At 39.2% G+C, this 20,441-nt stretch overlaps 1 protein-coding gene and 1 non-coding gene across 4 annotated transcripts in view; both read left to right on the top strand.

Annotated features, from left to right (window-relative positions):
- The first annotated feature begins 2,659 nt into the window (after positions 1-2,659).
- LOC112972717 lies at positions 2,660-2,821 on the top strand. Its single transcript, XR_003255760.1, has one exon. It is a non-coding gene; the product is annotated as a U1 spliceosomal RNA (small nuclear RNA).
- A 9,955-nt stretch (positions 2,822-12,776) lies between these two features.
- The window catches only part of N4BP2L2 (NEDD4 binding protein 2 like 2), a 47,739-nt gene continuing 40,074 nt past the window's right edge, over positions 12,777-20,441 (top strand). For 2 of the 3 annotated variants that reach the window (XM_026079636.1, XM_026079614.1), the window contains exons 1-3: positions 12,777-12,953; positions 13,575-13,693; positions 15,539-16,992. In XM_026079636.1, the coding sequence (XP_025935421.1) occupies positions 13,685-13,693; positions 15,539-16,992 (1,463 nt within the window). In that variant the 5' untranslated portion in view covers positions 12,777-12,953; positions 13,575-13,684. The remainder of the gene's footprint in view (positions 12,954-13,574; positions 13,694-15,538; positions 16,993-20,441) is intronic. The other variant, XM_026079625.1, reaches the window with a different exon arrangement.

Raw genomic sequence — 20,441 nt, 5'->3', positions numbered from 1 at the left:
CCGCCCCCCCGCGCCTTGCATCCTCGTGCCCCGGGGCCCGATACAGCCCTCACTTTCCAGCAAGGGAAGCGGCGACGAACCCTACCTCCCCGGAAGACGTTCAGTAGTTACACACCGCTCTGTGAATCACGGCTTAAAGCGAGAAAAGACTTAGAAAAACTACCACGAGGCTTCCAGGCAAGCAGGCGACCTTACTTCAGCAATCCTAGCAGTATAAACTGCCAACAGTTTTGCAAATCAAAGACCGTGCACAGGAGATAGAGCAAATGGCCCAAATCCAGTGCAATCAGTTGACAGATGAACTGTGGTATATTACTTGCTGTTCTGCTATGCAAATTAATTAAATAAATATTTCTCCAAGACAACATGAATTATAAAAGGCTTATTATAAAACAATGAGGAATAAAGATGCTTAACCGTGGAGAAAGCAGAAAAAAAGTAGTAGCAATTGTTCATCAAACCTTTTGGTTTTGCTTCAATGAGTGCAAGACTTTCAGGGGGCACTCTTACAGGAAAATATGAACAGAAAAGTTGGGAAAAAATTTTCATCTCACTGCTACAGATAAAATGCTACATTTATGAATGAGATGCCTGAAGACAATAGATGCGTTTAAAGTGTTATGATTTAAAAAATGTGAAAGTCCTACTCAGCAGATCTGCTGAAATACACTCAGGGTTTTGTCTATGGTGGGATACAATCATTTTTTTAAAACATATGTTAGCCAAGATGTTATAACTAATATTTTAAATCTTTAAATAAGTTCCTCAAGCTTTCACTAACACATTGAAAACAGCTTGTTTTACTTTCATTCAAGTTTTAAACTCAGTTAAAAACCCTCATCTTCTAACCAAATCTACATCCATCCTATCAGGATAAAATGCAAAAACTATTACATAGAAATAAGTTTTCAGGCCCAAAACTACCCTTGTTTACATTTCTGAGAGTGAAGTGTTTGTCCTACTCTTCTGCAAAATGAAAGTACTACTGCACAGGCATAAAAGAGAAAAATATTTTGTCTAGTAATTTTATATTACTGATTATTACTGGGAAGGATCCTGCACTTGCAGTCATGGATCTAATTTTTTTCATGGAAGTTGAACTATTTTCCACACAGTCCTCCCATTGTGCTGGCTTACCTAGATATCAACTTTTAAGTTATGGAACATATCTTTTTTTTTTTTATGGAGCACTTGCACATGTGTATAGTGATATGTACAAAACAGTAGAGAAGCTGAATATTCATATAGCTATTGAAGTTGCAAAACCATGTGTATAATTGTGAAAGTAACTATTGTGCTGCCATACTCCATTTGCAAATATGTTTATCTTTTGCTCCCTTTTACTGATGGAACAGACTACAGTAGCACTTAACACTTTCGTCTCGTATCAGGATGCCTAGGAATGATTTGAAAGTGAAATAAGGTGCAGTGCCTTGGTAACAGCACAACCAGAGGCCAGCTCCCCAGTTACTGCCTGGCCTTCATTCATGCCAGAACTTAGGCTCTTTAGGATTTCAGAGGACAACTTTTTAGAGGTATTCCTCCCTTTCTTCACCACCTCTTAATTTTGAGATAGTCAAAATACAACAGACACACGCAAACACATACGCACACACATACAGCCCAAGATGCTTACTAGAGGAATTAATGGCGTTTGGCTCTCTACGGCTCAGCGGTAATAGCGCTCCTAGCCCTCACGAGGGAGCCCTCACGACAGCGCTTCTCCTTGCGGGAAGAAATCCGTTGCTGAGCTTCACACCGAGCGGAGACCCCGCTTCGGCTCGCGCGGCGCTGCCCGCTGTTTGAGGAGCGGCGCGCGCCCCCACGGCGCCCGCGCTGCGGCCCCCGGGCGGCCGCTGGGGCGCTGAGGGGGCGCCCAACGGTCAACGCCGCCGGCGCGGGGCTGCAGGAGGCAGCATGGAGCCGCCGCTGCCCCGAGCGCCAGCCCCATCTGTGACCGGAGAGTCAAAACACCGCCGTCTCAACGGTCATTTGTTGACTTAGATGTGTTTCACAGGAGTTTCTTCAGAAAATACTTTGGGAAGTTTTAATGCCGCTGTGTGGGGACCTATATTCTACCTTAGGGAGGGAAGACCAAGTACCCAGTGCCTCTCTGATTCAGTCCTGAAAAGAAGAACTATGCTGTGCGATCTGTACGAGCAGGTTCCTGAAGGTGGACTCAGCGCCTCACCCAGAAATGTCACATCTGGATGACTGTAAGCAGACTCATTTTACTAGTTTTGCCCTCTTCTAGAAATACAGGCAAAAGTAAGGATAAATGTATGATGTTACTTACCAAAAATGTGTATAATCTTAAGAAAAATTCACAATATATACACAAAATGATTAATGTTTTGCTTACAGTATGACATACAGAGAAAGCCAGATTATGAAGACCCAAAATTTTACACAGAATTTCTTGAAGATACTGTTCACATCTCTATGTTCAAGGGACAATGAACATCCCAAAGAACATCCTAGAAAACAGTACTCTCCTCATAGAAGTGCCTGTATCTCAGTTTTTTATCTGTAAAAACATTGTGTAAAAATAGCAGAGTACAATGGAAGGGCAGCTCTGTACCTTAGCCAGAGAAACACACAGAACCTCCTTGACATGGAAAATGCCCTTCTGAGACAGACCAATAGTCCATCTAGCCTGTTTTTCAGTAGCCAACAGCAGCACCACGATCCCAAATGCAGTTTTCCCAGTGAGATTCATACCTTGCACTTCCAGTGTGCTGCTCCCTGCAGTTTCCCCAAATGCAGGAAACCTGATTGCATAATTTGAGGTAGTAGGAGACTGAATTTATGCTTTCGTTTATATAAAACAAGAGCAATAGCAAAAGGAGATACTATTTAAGTAACTAGTTAAGTAACTATTTACTTCCTGTTGTCCATTGTACACTCCCAGCATCCACAGTTGCGTTAATAGGCATGTTACATGTCTGGTTTGCACAAGATGGTATACCCCTGCCTATTCCATTCTGAATCCTTTTATGGATCTGTTGCCCATTAATTTGTCTACTCCATTTTTGAACCTGCTGATACTGTATATTTTCATAGCCTCCTTTGGCAGCAGATTCCAGAATAGCAAATGCCGCCTAGTTCTAGTATTCTTCATACAACAGTTCTGCATTCACCTTATCCAGTGCCTTCCTGATTTGTAAAATCTGATCATATGCCTCTCAGCCTTGTCCTCTCACAGTCAGACTCCTAACCCCTTTGGGCTCTCCTTGTAAGACAGCCAATCTATCCCCTTGATCATTGTAGTTATCTTTCTCCATACTTTTCTTTAAATCTGTTGTGCCCTTCCAGACCAGAACTGCACACTGTACTCACTTAAGATCAAGCTACATCAAGGTTTCCCATAGTAGCATGCTGCCCTCTGTCTTGGTCTCAGTACTCTTTCTGATGACACCTAACATTTTTTTTTCTTTTTTGGCTGCTGCTGCACTTTGAGCCAAAGATTTCAGAGTGTCAACAACACCTCCAAGATTTTTTCTGAGTTTATATTTCCGGGATTGGCAGATAATACTGTGCTTTACCTTACATTAATCTACCTCAAAGCCTACCTGTCATCTTTTTACCCATTCAGTTTTGTGAGGCTTTCTGGAGTTCTTGCCACCGGTACAGCATTTGATTACCCAAAAGAGTTTAACATCACTCAAGTATCACTCAACATGCACTCCTTTTTCCAGGTCATTGATGAATATACTGAATAAAACAACATCTTAAAACAAAATCAAAAAAACCCAAACATCTCTGGGGGACAGCACTGCTCACTTTTTTCCAGCTGTCAAGATAACATCACCACCAGAAGACTGAGTAAACATTTTCACTGAGTCTCCTTCCTTATTACGGTAACCCTGAGCCATTTGCATGTGTGAATTTCTATATATCTTTTGCATTTTAGTCCCTCCAGGTGTACAAGAGCTTTCATTTGTCTTCTGAATTTAACACCTCAAATCCCCTTCTGAATACCAAGAGTGATAACTTTGCCATTCCATTTTTTCTCACACCTACCTTTGGGTCCTTTAAGCTACTCTGACACAGAACAAGATCCCAACTCCAGTGCAGCAAACCCCATAGTCTCCTTATTGAAATCACTTCCAGAAAGAGTGTTTTACAGAAAAAAACAGCATCCAAGGGACAGGCTGTCTTTATTCCACTATATATTATTGCTTTTTCTATAAATCTTAGCTGTCTCCAGCACTTTGATACAATATAGAACACAAGGAAAAAAATATTAAATACAGTAATTCTTTCCACTACCTTCTCATAATTTTACTTTTTTTTCCTCACAGCCTTTGAAATCTGTCTCATATGTGCTATTTTTAGCTATGGACTTGAACCAGGGTAGTACATGAAGAAGTACCTAATCTTTAGGATATTTCAGAATAGATGCAATCATTCTTACTTCACCAGTCATACCATTATTTAAATAAGAGCTGTAAGATATACCTCACAGGACTGAACAGATAGGAAGCTTGGGAAAAAAGTTGACAGGTGAGAAATGACATAGACTTTCAAACCATGGGAGTATCCCACTGTGGTATGAAAGAATGCTGGGAAGGAAGCTGGGTCCTAGAATATTTCAACGTTGTAGACCTCAGCAGTCCCTACTGATTCACCATAGCTAAATATTAAAATTGCCTAACAACACCCTTCCCAGGAAGAGCTAGGGAATGAAGTGACTGGATAGAGTAAAATCTCTTTCTTTTCAGGGGAAACAGATACTTTAGCTTAGCCAGATCATAAAATTCTCAAGCTCAGTCAGCTCACAGGAGGGTGAACTAACACAAGGAAGAACAAAGGAACCACGCAACACCTCCTGCTTTTGATAGCAATAACTTTTAAGTTGTTATGTCAGTCTGGCTGACCATAGACTAATATTACGCGGCTTCAGAACAACCGTTGAGCAAATCCCTCCATACAGTCATCACCAAGTCAGAGAAAGGACCAGCACAAATAACAAAAAAATCAAATGCTACAGAAACCAATTGATGTGTCTATGATTTGAAGCCAAATTACAAGTTACTTTTCTAACATTACAAGAGTTACCTAAAAGAAATCAAAGTCACTTAACTGAATCCTAGAGTACCTTTTGTTTTCCTTTATCAATAGGTTAGAGAAAATAAAAGCAGAACATAAATTTAAAAATAAACTTATCAAAAATGTAAGAAATCAATGATCTTTGTATCCATTTTTCACCTCGCTTATCCAACTTCCCTTTCTGAATGTAGCAGGCTTATGAAAATGATACATTTGTTTCCAGCAAAGATATAGTCACCTTTCCCTTTTGTTTGTTTCTCTTTTAATTTTGATGCTTACTTGAACCATTTAATCAAAACTATTTTACTAGAAAAAGAATTCAAATGTCATTTATTTACTAAGCCCTTCACACCAATAGGGTTTTTGTCAATTAGGAGAGGGAGATAGTGCCTACATACATCTTCTACTTGCAGGTGTAGTGATTTGTCTCAGAGACAGAAAAAAGTGACTTATTCATTGGTGTTGGATCTTGAACTAAATGACTGAAATGGTTTTAGGTACTGCATTTTACTTATAGTTTTAGTATATTTTATTTCTTTAAAGTAATTTGCAAGGAAGCCACATGCAAACCAGGACCTAAAGTGAATGGAATTGCTAGACTCTTGTTGTGTCTGCAAGTCCTGTTTCCAACACTGTCTTCCTGTAAAGAAGAGTCAAAAAGCTGAATAAGACTGTGATGCTCAGAAGCTACTAACTTTATTATGTGTACAGTATTAATTCTGAAGTTCAATAAGCACCACATAAATATTAGTGCTAACTGGTCTGACTCTACTGAAAATATCTATCTGTGTCTGTCTTGTGGTTGTTTTTTAATAAAAGGAAAAGAGTCAGTAAGTAGCATGTGAGAGCTCATGAAAAAATACAGGAATTACTAGAAAAGATGAAATTATGTTACTTTTCAGGGTGAGGACAAGGAGGAAGCTTCTCTCTACCTACTACTCTACTCTACCTACTCTCTTAATATAACAGGAGTTAACATCTACAGCAGGGTAGTAGTTGTTGTAAGATTGAATGATCTAGTAAAAGAAGCTTTTTCTATTAAAATAAAAACTAGTCCTCCTTCCCAAAACCTGCCTCCTCAAATCAGAAGCTGTAAATCTGTCTTATCTCTGACCTTCTTCAGATGGGATTCTAAAGCACATCAGAGGATCAGAGCCTTTGGAGACAGGTATGGGAAGAGAACAAAAAAAAAAAAATTGTTTCATGTTACAGTAACAGAGGACTCAAAAAATATCATTAGGATTGTTAATGTTCTGAAACAGGATCTGTCTCTTCAGTGCAGTAGGAAATTGATTGCGCTTCAGTTTGGTACCAGCCAGTGCACCTTCTACAATATAGCTATACAAATCTAATTATCTTGCTGTCTGACAGAAATAGTTAGTTAGAGAACACTAATCCACAAACCTTTACTTTAAGGTTTCTAATACCACAGGGGGTTGTTTGGGGGATTTGTTTTTTTCATTTGAGTCTGGCTTCACAACTGTTTTTGTCATGGAATCTTCCTGCCACCATCTCTTGAGGTAATTACCAGGGTAGCCCACTGACCACTCCAGCTATTTGCACTATGCATGCCTACAACTTAACACTAACATAAGTCATGGCAGCCAGTATCTAAAAAGCTATAATAGTCAGGAAAAAATTATTCTTCCCTTAATGCCTTGCTGACAGATGTGACAGGAGAGAATTAGTATTTTGGGAGTCTGTGCAAGCAGCCTTTCTTTCCCTGGTGATTAGCTCAGTTTTTCAGTGAATTAAATTAGTTTCTCCTTTGAGTTACCTTTAATTGATTTAAATGTTTTCCATCCTTAATTGAGATGTAGGATGGAATGTGGGAGAGGAGAGTACATAACCTAAATACTCTTCAGCAATGCTGTTAGTATGACAAAATTGGCAAAATATTTAACTGATTTATCATCAGTTGCATCTGCAAGGTGAGAATCTCAGTTGTTAAACTTCAAATACTCATATAAAAGTAATTTCAGGTAACAAAAATAAGCAAGTATTCTACAAAACAGTGAGGATGTCAACATTGTCATAATTACCCATGTTGCACTAAGTCTCTTTATTATTTCATCATTTCTTTTCCTCCCATTTAAAGAGTGATTAGTATATTAGAATCCAATACTTAAATATATCCTGCTGTATAAAATGCTGGGTATTTTCAGTTGCTCTGATGCTCTCTCTCTTCTATTCACACTTTTTCCTTTTATCATTCCGTTGTCTGCTCTCTATTTAGAGCTACTTCTTTTAATGCCCCATTGAATTTAAGTCTACTGAAGCCAGCACACTCACTCTTTTCAGTTTTTATTTAAATTTGAGCTGCTATTTACAGATGTGCTTGCAGACTAAGCAGTACCTGGACTTTCACCAAAACTGTTACTGGATTTTTATAATTGAAATGTTGATCTGGCATTTACATATCAGTATAGTTTTTAAACATATATATAGGTTTCCAAAAATTTTTGACAAGCAATACTCCCAGTTGGCTGACTAAGCCAGCTCTTCTCTTAAACCATTATCTTAGGAAAAATTCTGGCGAACATTAAGTTCTGATTTAAATTAAAAAAAAAAAAAAATCATACCACAGTATTTCCTAAATCCTCCTGAAGCACTTTTTCCAACAAGATGTAGCAAAGTACAGGGGGGCAAGACAAACTAAGACCCAAGGTGATCATCCTTTAGAAACAGGCATGATTGAATAAATATCTGAGTAGTCCTACTGAACGCAGATGTATGTCTTATTAAAAAGAACTTAAAGAGCCTCAAGAGAGTCACGAGGAGAAAAAGAAGTCCTCTGTGACATCAAGTCTGACTACAAGATCATGGCACAAGATCTAAATGACTGAACTATCATTCTGCAGTAACCGTTAATTGTAAAAAGTAATCTTAAGTAGTGCTTGCTGGGTATTTATCTTGATTTTTTTCTTTATTATTATAGATGGAGTCTGATGGTTCTGCCTATCTTATTATTTCCTAATCTCTTCTATTGTAAGGCAGGTTTTAGGCATTTATTGCTTTGCCAATTTTTTTTTTTAGGTTAATATTTTTCATGCCAGGTACCTCCTTCACGCTGAATTATTTTGGGAAGTTTTATCTAAAACATTTCTAGAAACAAATTCAAGGAAAATCTTTCCTTTTACGAAAAAAAAAGAAAGTAAATTTTACTCAAAATACTCAGTACTCCCTCTGTTATGAAATAGCAATTTGACAAGTCTGAAGAATTTTCCTCTTCTTGCTGCCACTGCAGTTTACCCAAGCTTGATTATAATACATGTTCTCTGCAGAGAATTAAAGGTGTCCATTGCAGTATTTCTCCCTAGATTTATTTGCACTGAGAAAATTTGGTCCTACACTCCACCTGTGTAGACAGATTCCATCTGAGACTTGAGAAGCTGAGATTTTTTCTGCAGTTTCTCCTCAGCAGCTGAATGCCACTGTGACACTGTGTTCCAGACTTACAAGAGAGGATAAAGTCAGCACATTAATCTTTTACAAAAAAGGGGAAAGTGATAAGTAGCAGAAGGAATAAAATACCCTGAATCAAATGGAAAGGGAAGGAAGGGGGAAAAAAGAAGGGCATTAGAAATACTTGGAAGTGATAATGTGACTATGGGGTGTAAAGGAATAATGGGAACAAGGCAGAAAACAAAAATCATACTGAAAAGGAGCAGCAGAGGCCCAGAACAGACCTGCACTAGCAGAGGAAACACCGGAGCGTAACAATTGCGAGGAGATGTGGGTACAGCAACATGTGGCGTAGCATCATGTTGGTTGGTAACCATTAGGGGGAGGTGAGAGAGTTAAACTGATCCAACTGTTGAATGCTGCTGAAAGGAGGGGTACCATCCCCTGCACCCTCCCCAGCTACACGTCCCTACCACTTCCCTCGCATTGACCTGGCCTTGGCCCACCAGTGACAAGCCACTGCAGGAGCCTGGGCTCACTCTGGGCGCAAACAGGAACAGAAATTTGTACAGGGGAGGAGGCAGGGCAGCAGCTAGCAATGCGTTTGCGTGAAAAGGGAGGAGCAGGAGCACCCCTCTGACAGTTTAGCTGCTAGTGTGGTTTAGTTGTAATATGAACTTGCACCTTGGGGCATGCGCTTCTACAGAATCTGCAGTTGGGCTTGCGCAGAGAAGAGCGGTCTGTTAGTGCAACTACTTACATTAGTGCATGTACCAGAGGTCTGTGCCATGGATCTAAAGCTTCATCTGTACTGATAAACCATATAGAAATCAGGATGAGCCTCCAAAATGGAGAGCTGTATTCTTCCCTTTTTACATGAGGCAATTAAATACAAAAACTACTTTGACAAAATGCTACATTTGCAAAATCAAACGTTCCAGTTACATAACGTCAGAACTATTTTTTCACATATCTCTATTCACTTCCTTTATGCATACCAATTATGATGCTATCTATAATGTTCCAATCAATGCAGCCTACAAGGTCCCAGAACTGAATCAAAATCTGATTATATAAACTGAAAAAATTTCCTTTCACTCTTTTCTTAGATCGTATAAAGCCAACATTTCATCCATCAATACTAAGGGGATAGCATAAATGCCAAGGAACACAACAAATTTCTGTAATTTTTTACCAAGGTAAAAATACTACTGCACTCCTTATGTTTTTACTTCTACAAAGGTTTCCACCAAAACCATGGACGAGTTTCATATGCTACTGGAAGCCTGATTTGGGTAACATACAGTAAACATTATAAATAGTGAATGATAGAGTCCTAAACAAATTTATAAATATTTTTAAAAAATGAAATTATAAAAAAACCTTCAGACTCTTCTGCACACAAAGAAAACCCACAAACTGTTAATGCTTCTTTGTAAATATTTTCACCATTACCATGCTTGGCTCCTTGAACACTCCTTTTACCTACCTGTCAGCTTCTCCTGACGATATTTCTAACGGAACTTCTTTTGTTATCTATTGCAGCCTTAAGATTCCAAGGGAATTGTTTGTACCTTTGTCTGAAAAAGGTACAACATCTTCCCATATGGGATCTGTACCAGCTGTAGTAATATCATCAGGGAAAGCATATTTTATTACACTCACTGAGGTTAAAAAAAAATTGACATTAGGGTATTGTCAATTATAACATGTGGCTCATTTAATTAGATACATGGGTACTGTGAGAACTCCCCAAATGAAATACACCTGAGACAATTACTAGATACACAACATGAAGTGCTTGAGAGCTTTCATCTCCAGATACTAGTTTCAAAAGGTCCAAGTGCAGCACACTCTTATTCTATCTAAAAGGTCAAACTGGATGTTTTGTGATTTAGCTTGGGTAGAGAAGCACATAATGATGATTTTGGATGGAAAATAACTTTTTCCTTAGGGTTAAATAATCAACAGTATTTATATTAGAAAAGAGTTTTCTAAGAAATCAAGAATGCTTGGTTGCAAAATCTTATCACACATTAAAATTAATGTGTAGCCCCATTATTTTTAGATAATCTCATGAAAAAGTGAGTGAAGAAGAATAAAGTGATATAGCCCTTTGTATTTCTGAAAATACCTGTGCTAAGAATATTCCATGACCCTGCAATAACATTTTCCTTTGTACATCTTGCTTCTTTACTTCTTTACATTTTTCTCGGTGGCAAAGGTAAATTCTTTACGACAATCCCTATTTTCCTTCCTGAAAGAAATCCTCATGGTGGAAATGACCAGTTTATTATTCTGAATTTCTCTTTACTTCAAACTTGTTTTAGAAATTGTCTCTTTGACTGTGGACTCCAAAATATGGTACAAATGACAGGCCCTAAAGGCTCAGGAAGGGCCATGTCTAAACACAGGATTGTTCCTGTTTCCCAGGGGAAGTCACACCTTGTTTCTCCTGTCTGGAAGGGAGTGAAAGGATCATGCCATCCTTGCTCCTTAGAAGAAGCTGCACACACATTTCTCAGGTCTGGTTGTGATGCAGGCAATGTCTACATCAGTAACTAGTGCAGTGCCATAGGAGCAAATCAATACGGAGAAGCCTTTGATGCTAAGATTGTGACACTCATGTTACACATTTCAAGGGTTTTTAAATCAGACCAGCATTAATCTGGTCCCATGATTGAACACCCATTAGCATTAGCAGCTGAAGTGCACCCTGTCAGTGCATCTTCTGAATTCATTCCCCTGCAAGGGACCCAGGACTGTGAGACTGCTCTGCAGTGCAAACCAAGCATGGTTAAGTGGGAAGATTCAGGAGATTCACTTCAAAAGCTCACTTCTGATCTAAATTAAAATGCTATCAAAGATGCATCCACACCTTCTAACAAAACAAGCCTATTACCTGGCACAGGGGTAACTGAAAGGAATGCCTGGCATGGATTTACCAATATTTTGTTTTTACCATGTATAGCAAATAAACTAATTCCAGAGACTTTATCCCTGACAAATACAACCATTTCAAAAATTAATATTTTATTCAGATAATCTGAAAATGTAATGTTACAGATATTTAGAATGGGCACATCACTTAAAATGTCTCTTGTGTGCACTAATATAAAACTGGAAAACTACTGTTAAGAGACTGTCTTAGGAAAATGTGTTTTGCATTGCATAGTCCTGTAAGATTTGAAAAACAAGGCAAACACATCATGAAAAATACACAGTGTATATGCTGCAGGGAAAACCTGCAAGTTCAGGAAAGAAGTATGATATATGTCTGGGAAGCAGGGACAGCTCTTACATTGGAGATAGTCCTCTCATAACTTTATAAATGCTGCTAAAATATTTCTTTGTTATTGTGTCTTAATAGCATGCAGCATAATGCAGAAAAGCAGTAAATTTCCACAGTGAGGCTTTTTTTAAATTAAGGCTAAAAAGCTTTAAAGAATTCTTGCACATTTGTGCACGTGGGGAGCAGTAAGTCACAGCATTATCATGGCATTGTTGTGTTTTTCACCACCATTTGACAGTTTATTCAAGAAAAATCTAAAAATGTCACAGGAAGTCTGTCAGGAGACTATGATCATAAAAATCAGTTCTTTCATGAAAGCCTCAAGAAGTGCACTTTGAAGTAAGAAAAAAATTAATATCAACACAAAAATCAGAATACCACTTAGAGTAAAATAAGTGTTCCTCAAATGATCCTCAAAACTCTACAGAAGAAAATGGTTTAAGTAACACAATAGCCTAAATTAATCTAGCACAGGCATACATGCAAACCACTAGGGGAAAAGATTTAATTGGTTAAAGACAAGAAAATAATATATTCAAATTAACATTGACAGGCCTATTTTCTTGGCAGAATATGCCTGCATAGTTTATTATTTAAAATAACCAGTATCAAACAATTTTGTGAAGGCAGACCGTAATGGCAGTTGAAATATGATGTGAGTACAGCAGAGGGGCTGAGCTGGAGAGTGGAAAAACAAGATAAAAAGAAACTTGAAAAAAATGCTGCTGAATGAAGCTTGTGCCCTATGTTTTCAGTACCTGAGAATTTTTCTTTCACCAAAATAGGAAATGTTTTAATACTTATTTAAAGAAAAAAAGTTTATTTTACTGAATAAGGTGTAACCGAGCGCCGCAAGCGCTTAACCTCCTGCTCGCGGCCTATCGGTAACACAGCCTCCCCCCCCCACCCCCAACGGCCTTAACACATCCTCCCCACCCCCAACGGCCGCACGCTAAGTGACGGCTTCGACTCCCGCGCCTCCACCCCACCCCGAGGGATTCTGGGAGTTGTAGTCCGAGTCCCGGCATGGCGGAACTACAAGCCCCATAACAACTGGGAGCGGCGGGGGCGAAGGGGCCGAGGGAGGCGGCGCCATTTTGAGAGCGAAAGGTTGCCCACGGTCCCCTCCCCCCGCCGCCGGCCGGGACTGCGCTACTCGCCGAGGCCTGGGTGGCGGAAGACGGGCCGGCGGCTTTGCCTTGAGGTTGGTCTCCTCCCCCGCGCGCGGCAGGAGCTGCCGCTCGGCGGGGCCGCCCCGGGAAGGCCCTTCTTCCCCTCCGCCCGGGGGGGCGGGGAGAGGGGGCAGCGCGGGAGGGGGCGGGTGTTTCCGCGCAGGGGCCTGCCGCTGGGATGGTGGGGCGGCGGAGGGAGCCGTTGGTGCACCTACCCCACCCCCAGCGAGCGGCCGGGCAGGCAGATGCCGGCGGCCGCCCCGCGCCGCTGCAGCCGCCTTGCCCCGGCTGCGGGAGGCGCCGTGGCTCTGTCTGGGGGGCGCCGGCCCGCACGCTTTGCCTCTTCCCTGCCCCGGAGGAGGTGCGTTTCCCTTTGCCTTTAAGTTCTGCCAGACTCGTCCTCCTTTTCCAGGTGGAATTTTTTGTCCGGCTTAAGACCATGAGTCACTTGTTTGAGATGTTTGGAAGTCTAGTTAAAGTGGTAATTTGCTATTGGAGGCACCAGGCAAGCAAATCACTTAATGCAGGTCGGGTTCAATGCTTACAGATAATTCTTTACAGAAATATAACAGCCCTACATCTATGCCATCCCAGAGGTGAGACAGTCATCTACAAGTTCTGCTTCCTCAGTACATGCTTGCTTTATTTGGCAGGTTGGAGAGAGACTGCCCTTTATATCCTCCCTGAGAATGGAGATGCTGTCATGTGCTACTTCTCTGTCCCAAAGAACAGTTAGGGAAAACCTCTTTCAGATGGACCAGAAATGATATTGGTGTGTGAAACAATCACGGAGCAGTATCCTCCATCATTAGAGAAATTATCATACAACAAACGTTCACATACTCTCTCTTTTTTTTTTTTCCTCTCATTATTCCACATCAAAACATGTGCTTCCCTCAAACCCGCTTCCAGGAGGGAGAGAAGGATAGAAATTGATAAACAAACTTTTTTTTCCAATCCTGTTTTTGAGTGTAGGTAGAGTAATGTTTCTGGATAGCTGGGAGATAGAGTCCTCAATACATACAGTGTGATACTCGCTTTCTCATTTGCGAAAAGGAGAAACTGGGAAGCTGGAGGTATGCACAAAACAATGTGTATATCTTGAGAGGAGGAGAGGCCATAGTGCCTAATTCCAAAGAAGAGGGGTAGTTGCATGGCCATGTTTCTCTCTCTTCTGACATTAGTAATATCTCTGAAGTAGTAAAGACAAACAGCAATATCTCCTCCTCTGCTTAGAGATGTGAAGACTAAGAGTGGAAGAATTTTCTTCTTTTTTGGGGGGTGATAGGTGAGAAACTGCCTAGAGTAAAACCTTTTCTTGTTAGTTTTTAGTTAGCTTGTTAGTTGTTAGTTTAGGAAACATGAGATGATAAACATTACCTACAAATCATTTTCAAGTGAAGAAAAGACTTCATTCCTTCTCCAGAATGAGGGACATGTGACACTTTTCAACTTTCTAGGAGTGAATAATAATAATGTTTCACAGTTCACAGAAAACAGCAGAATAAACCCTCTAATAGGAAGAATAGTCTCTTCCTGGTTTTGCACTGCATTTGTTTTGGGGTTTTTTTGCTGAATAAATTACTTGACAATTTATAACACAGTGACTATTACTTTTTAGTGCATTCTGTTTAGACCCCTGTAATGCAAAGAAAATCCAAATAATTCTAACTATTACTTAGAGAGATGGATAATGATGGGATTATGGCTTAACTGCTTGTCGTGCTGGTAAGCAGCACCACCGTCTTGCCATTTATTTTTATTAATTAATTTATTTTTTATTTTATTTTTTATTTCTCATCCTAGCTGTCCGCACATTTTGAGTACTTGTTGGCTCAATCTTAGATCATAAGGTATTTGGGGCAGGGATTGCCTTTTGGTGTATATTTTTATACAACACGTATAGGTCTTGATCCCTAACAATTGTATTTAGTTGTCCCAAAAAAGAAGATACATAATAACAGATTGTGTGTTTAATTTTAAGTCTTATGTTACTAATACGAAATTATAAATGCAAGCCAGCATCTGTTTGATGTTAAATGAATTAGCTGAGTCCAGTTCCTGTTACAGAAAATAATTCTAGTGATTTAAGTATGGGCGCTTTTGTTGGTAGTCTTTGTAGGGATGTCAGGCATAAGTTTGTTTATTGAAACTTGGCACAGGTTTATCCCTGTAAAGGAGATTTAGTACACTTGGCAGGTTGGCACAGGTTAGTGCAAATGAATGGTCAGTGCAGACGTTGGACTTTCAATAGGTAGAGAACAAAGATCGTTGATCTAATTTATTTTTTCAAATGTTAAATTCACATTTAAAAAGAATAATTTGTAAATTATTTAGAATGTATCATAAAATGCAACTACGAGGCAAGTACTGCACTAATGTACTTCCGTGGTAAAGATGTGCAGTATTGTATATAAAATATATGCAAGTTTACTTGAAGAAAATTTCCCATAGGTGATATCAGCGTCTATTTTGGCTGAGTATGTTCCACTTGTGACAGTGGAAAGTCTGAGGATATGCATCATAGGCCTGAATAATTTTTTAGTGGTTTTTTTTTTTTTAAACCTTTCTTTAAAGATGTGTGTGCTGATAATGTTTAAATTTTTCTTCTTCTAAGATGCTTCATGCTGAATGTAGCGTAAGACTGTTGGAGTGTCAGGATGAAATCACAATTGAACCATGTTCTAAAAAAATGAAATCAACAGAAGAGGCTTATGAGAAGCTCTGTAATGATAATTACCAAAGTGTTCAAGAGAAAGTGGATGCCGAAAGAACATTTAGTGATTTGGTACCATGGTATGTCTCAAATAACCAAGGGGAACATGAAATGCAGAAGCAAGAGAAAACACCTACAGGTGTCTTGAAAACACTGAATGAAGTGCTTCCTGAAAAAAATCTAGTGCTTTGCCAGCCAGCTGATTCAGAGATTGTACAGAATATAAATCATCCGTTTGTACTAGCAGATGATGCTAAAGTTGAAGATAAGCAAGGCCCTTTTATTACTAATAATGTTGATGTAGGTAATAGTAAAAATGGCGGTAAACCATTCTCAGTAAATGGAAATGAATCAAATGAAGAGTTTATTACAAGCAAAGAATTTATTGGACCAATTTACAAGCCTGCTGAAAGTAACAAACAGGACAAACCTCGGAGTTACATTGAAGGTAGAAATAGTGGGGGAGATTGGAATGAACCGCATGAAAACAGAACTGAAAGAAAAGAAGCAAAGAGAACACAGACTGCTTCTGCTGCTGTAACAGAAATAGATGATGAACTGTACCAGTTTTATAAAGAAATTCAACAGCTTGAAAATGACAATTTAGATGGTAATTTTCAGAAAGAAGAAATTAAAGCTTCTCAGGAACAATATTCTCCATATAGCTGCAGTCAGTCATCACATGAGGATTGTCAACGCACATTGCTGGGCAGCCCACAACCCTTTTATGAGAACGGACAGTGTTTCTCTGGGGAACAGAAGAGTCAGCAAGCAAGTACTGAGCAGCAGTTCGACAGGGAAACAAGTGGCTGGAAAACTGAAAATGCCTTTAATGGACAAGTAGAGTCTAAGTTTTGGAACAACTCAGTGCCTGAATTCAGACCTGCCTGGCAGTCAACAGAGTCTTTCATAGTACCTCAGGGACCTCTTCCTCCTCTGCCTCCTAGGTTCAACCATCAATCACATTTTCAAATACTTAATTCCCCACCACAAAAAACAAATGCTTTCCCTTCTCATAATGATGAACTTTCTTACAAAAATTATCGTGGTTACCATGGAAATAATGATATCAACTGGCATGGTCCATTAGCTGATCAAGGTGCCAGCTATGTTGATCATATTGATATCCATAGTACTCAGGTATCCAGAAATGGAAATAATGACCAGAATGTACCCCAAAATAATGGTTTCTGTGAAACCAGAGAAGAGCATTGGAAAGATCCTAAAAATTATCATACAGATGGAATGCCCAGCTTTTCTTTCCTGCAGTTACCTGAGGAAAAGTTACATAGTTCACAGAAATTGCTCCTAATTTTAAGAGGTCTACCTGGTTCAGGGAAATCAACACTTTCTCGGTGAGTATAGACTTGAAATTTGGAAAGTGTGTTCAAATCCAGATTTTTAAAAATTTTTAAAAAGTTTATCTGCAAGCACTTCGCAAATATTGGTATTTATAAATTATCCTATTAAAATGCAGTAATTTTTACTTAGTGAGTAGTATGATAGTAGGGATTGAAAACTTTAGGTTCGGGGTTTTTTGTCTCGATAAGAATTTTGATAAACAGGAACTGTTTTATGCTAGTTTTAAAATTTCGCTATCCATAAAGTTTCATAATCTCTCATTCTTCTGAAACTCTCAGGTGCACTAGCGTGTGATGGTCTGCCTCTTCTTTTTTATTCTCAAATTCCTTTATTAAAAAAATCTTCTGTCAAGTGTGGCAGCTTTAATTCATCTGAATCAGAAGTGCATTTTTATGGCCATGCAAAAATCTTAAAGGACCATTAGAAGAGGTTTACATTGAAAACATTTTATTTGTTTTCAGTGTGCTGATGAAGCTGAGCATAGTCCTATTCACTTTTTTCCTAGCATGGTTTGTCAGTTTTTGTGTTTATTTGTGAACAACACACAAGAAAAGTATCATTGTCCCTTAAGAATATACTTACTGAAGTCTCTAACAGGGTTCAAAGCAGATACCGCTTCCAAGTTAGATTTTCACTTTTTTTAATTGCCTGATTTAAAAAACATATGGATGGACATGGAACACAAACACTATCTCTAATAAATTAAGATGCGTTAGTCTTTTAACATACAAAAAAGGAGATACTATATCAGTATTTACTGATTAAGCTTCATCCAGAAACAGGATATCACAAGTGGGATGTCTTCTTTGGGTATCTTCTGTTATATGTTAAGTGTCTATTAAACAGATACAATAATCATGTTCTTCCTTGTTTTTTGCAGAATAACTTCACTTATGTGGAATTTTTTCCTATGATCTGGAGATCAGACTCTAAATATCAGAAAAATTAATTTAACATTTTCTAATTACTGATTGCTGTGTTTTTCAAACTTAAGTTTTTGAAGCTGTATGTGCCTCTGTGATTGTTGCAATAATTTCTTAATTTCATATCATGGAAGTAAGATAGAAAAGGGGAGGGGGGGAAAGCTTGTGGGGGAAAAATATTGTCCAATTCAGTGCAGGAAAAGTATAACACTTCATATGAAGTTATCTAATATTTTGGTTTCCATGTTTCTTGTGCTGAATGCTCTTTGGATTTTCACCAAAAACTATTATTCATGTTATCTGAAAGATCCTAAAATATCTTGAGGTGTTCTTGAGCATATATTCATGCTTTTTCAGCTCTCACTTGTGAGATCAGTTACTAATTTAATTTAACAGATGGGAACGTGCATTTTGGGAGAGCAAGGTCAAGGTGGTCATCAAATTTGGGTGCACAATTTGAATTGCATGGGACTTGTTTTTCGGTGTATTTACCTATATATAATTTATAAGCTCAAAGCTTGGTTGCAGTTGTTAATTGCCATCAAATCATGTCCCAGGATCTCAGGTATCTAGGAACAAAACACAGAATTAGTAGCTGCCTATGGGGGACATTTTTTGTTACAGTATTAACTTAGTATCATACAGGAGCTGTAAGTATTTCTGAACAGTGCAATGAATTACTATGTTGAAAAACCTTTAATTAGTGCTAAATGAACTTGGGTTGCATTTTTACTGGTGAGATACTCTGCCTTATTTAATACATTCTTTTCGGTTTAGAGTTAGCTTTGGTAGTTCTGGGCAGCACCTTGTGGTGTCATGTTGTTATACAGTATGTGACAAAGGCAGAAAATGACAATCCAGGATTTTTTGGGAGCAAGACCTTCCTGTATGCCTGTGCACAGCCTAGTAAATGAGGCAAGTGGACTGTTGTCCTCTTTCATTGTCTGAGCTTCAAAAGCCATGTCCATCTTCCACACTAAATGAGCACAGTTTTTAAGGAGGGTGTCATTGTGAATTACATGTTATATTAGACACATGATGTTTAATATGTTTGTATATATAACTTCATAGACTTCTGCAGTGCAGACTAGGACAACAAATAAAATCTTTTGGTGTCGGGTTAGTACCCATATGTATTTTAGCAGGGCTGGCATCTTTAGAATCTCCAAACAAACCTCTACCATTTGTGCTAGCAGAATGATTACATAGAAAAAGCAGAAATTTGATGTCTTTTATGTGGATCAGCAGTAGAAGGGAATGAGATATATCTTGCAAGTAGATTTCTCAAGTATGTAATGACAGCAGAGCAGTGGTGACACCCAGGAATCTCGAGTTCAGCTCTGTGTTTTTGTGCAAAGCGTGTGTTTGTAAGCACAGACGCTTCTCCTCCTGCTTCCAAACTTGACCCACGTCTGTCCTATATGTTCGAATGGGGTCTGTATTTTGACTGTGTGATCCCACCTGCTTAGAATCACAGGCATGTTATTTGTAAAGGACTTCTGGAGGTCATCTAGTCCATTCTTCTGCTTGGAGGAGGACTACCACCATCACTGCATCAGGTCAGCTGTGTCTTTGTCTAGCCTGGTCTTCAAAGCTTCCAAGTGCAGAACTTTTCACTTTTCCTTGTTGACCTTAATGACATTTTGCTTAACCCAGTCCTCAAGTCTCTCAAAGTCCTTCTGGATAGAAGTCATATTGTTTGGCATGTCAGCCTTTGCCACAGGTTTAGTGTCATTTGCAAATTCCCTGCCTCATTGTCCAGGTTATTGATGAAGCTATTGGACGATTTGGGCTCATTATCAATTGCTGGGGTACTCTGCTTGTTACTGACTGCAGGAGATGATGTCAGTCAAAGTATGTTACATCCATCACTCTACATCCACGAAGCCAGTCATCTCATCAGAGAGGGCAGTCTGGTCAGTAAGGCATGATCTGTCTGTTGGAAGTCCACACTCACTGTTCCTGACTGCTTTCATCTTCTTCATGTGTTTGGAAATGAGTTCCAAGAGGATGCACTCTATGATCTTTCCAGGGACTGTGAGGTGAGATGAGATTGAGTAGCATATAGTTCCCTGGGTCCTCCTCCTTACTTGTCTTAAATATAGGCGTAAAATTAGCCTTTTCCCAGTTGTTGGGCGTCTCCCTTGATCTCCACAATTTATTCCATGTGTTTACCTGAGCTAGACAGTCCCAGCCTCCTCATTCTCATTTGAGTTCCAGTCTCTTTGTCCATTTATTTCCAGTTTTGCTTCCCTACTGCTATGCAACCATAACTTTTGGTCTGCAACTACTAGCTCTGCATCTACCATTAAATGCTGAGTTGATTCCTCTGCTCCTTCTTCCATTCCCCCCTGCTTCCTCCTCAGATTAAGCTTCTTGTCCTTGTCTCAGCCAGCAGTGTTTCTCATTCCCAGCTTAATTATGCCAACATCTTCCTTGCATTTCACTCTTTGCTATGTCCACATTTCATGACTGCTGCCAGTCCCAAGCTGCTTGTTAGTGTTTGTACCACTCTGCTT

This window comes from Apteryx rowi, unplaced genomic scaffold, assembly GCF_003343035.1.
Source record: "Apteryx rowi isolate R43461 unplaced genomic scaffold, aptRow1 scaffold_1148, whole genome shotgun sequence".
Lineage (NCBI taxonomy): Eukaryota > Metazoa > Chordata > Aves > Apterygiformes > Apterygidae > Apteryx > Apteryx rowi.
This window is presented reverse-complemented; position numbering and strand designations above follow the sequence as displayed.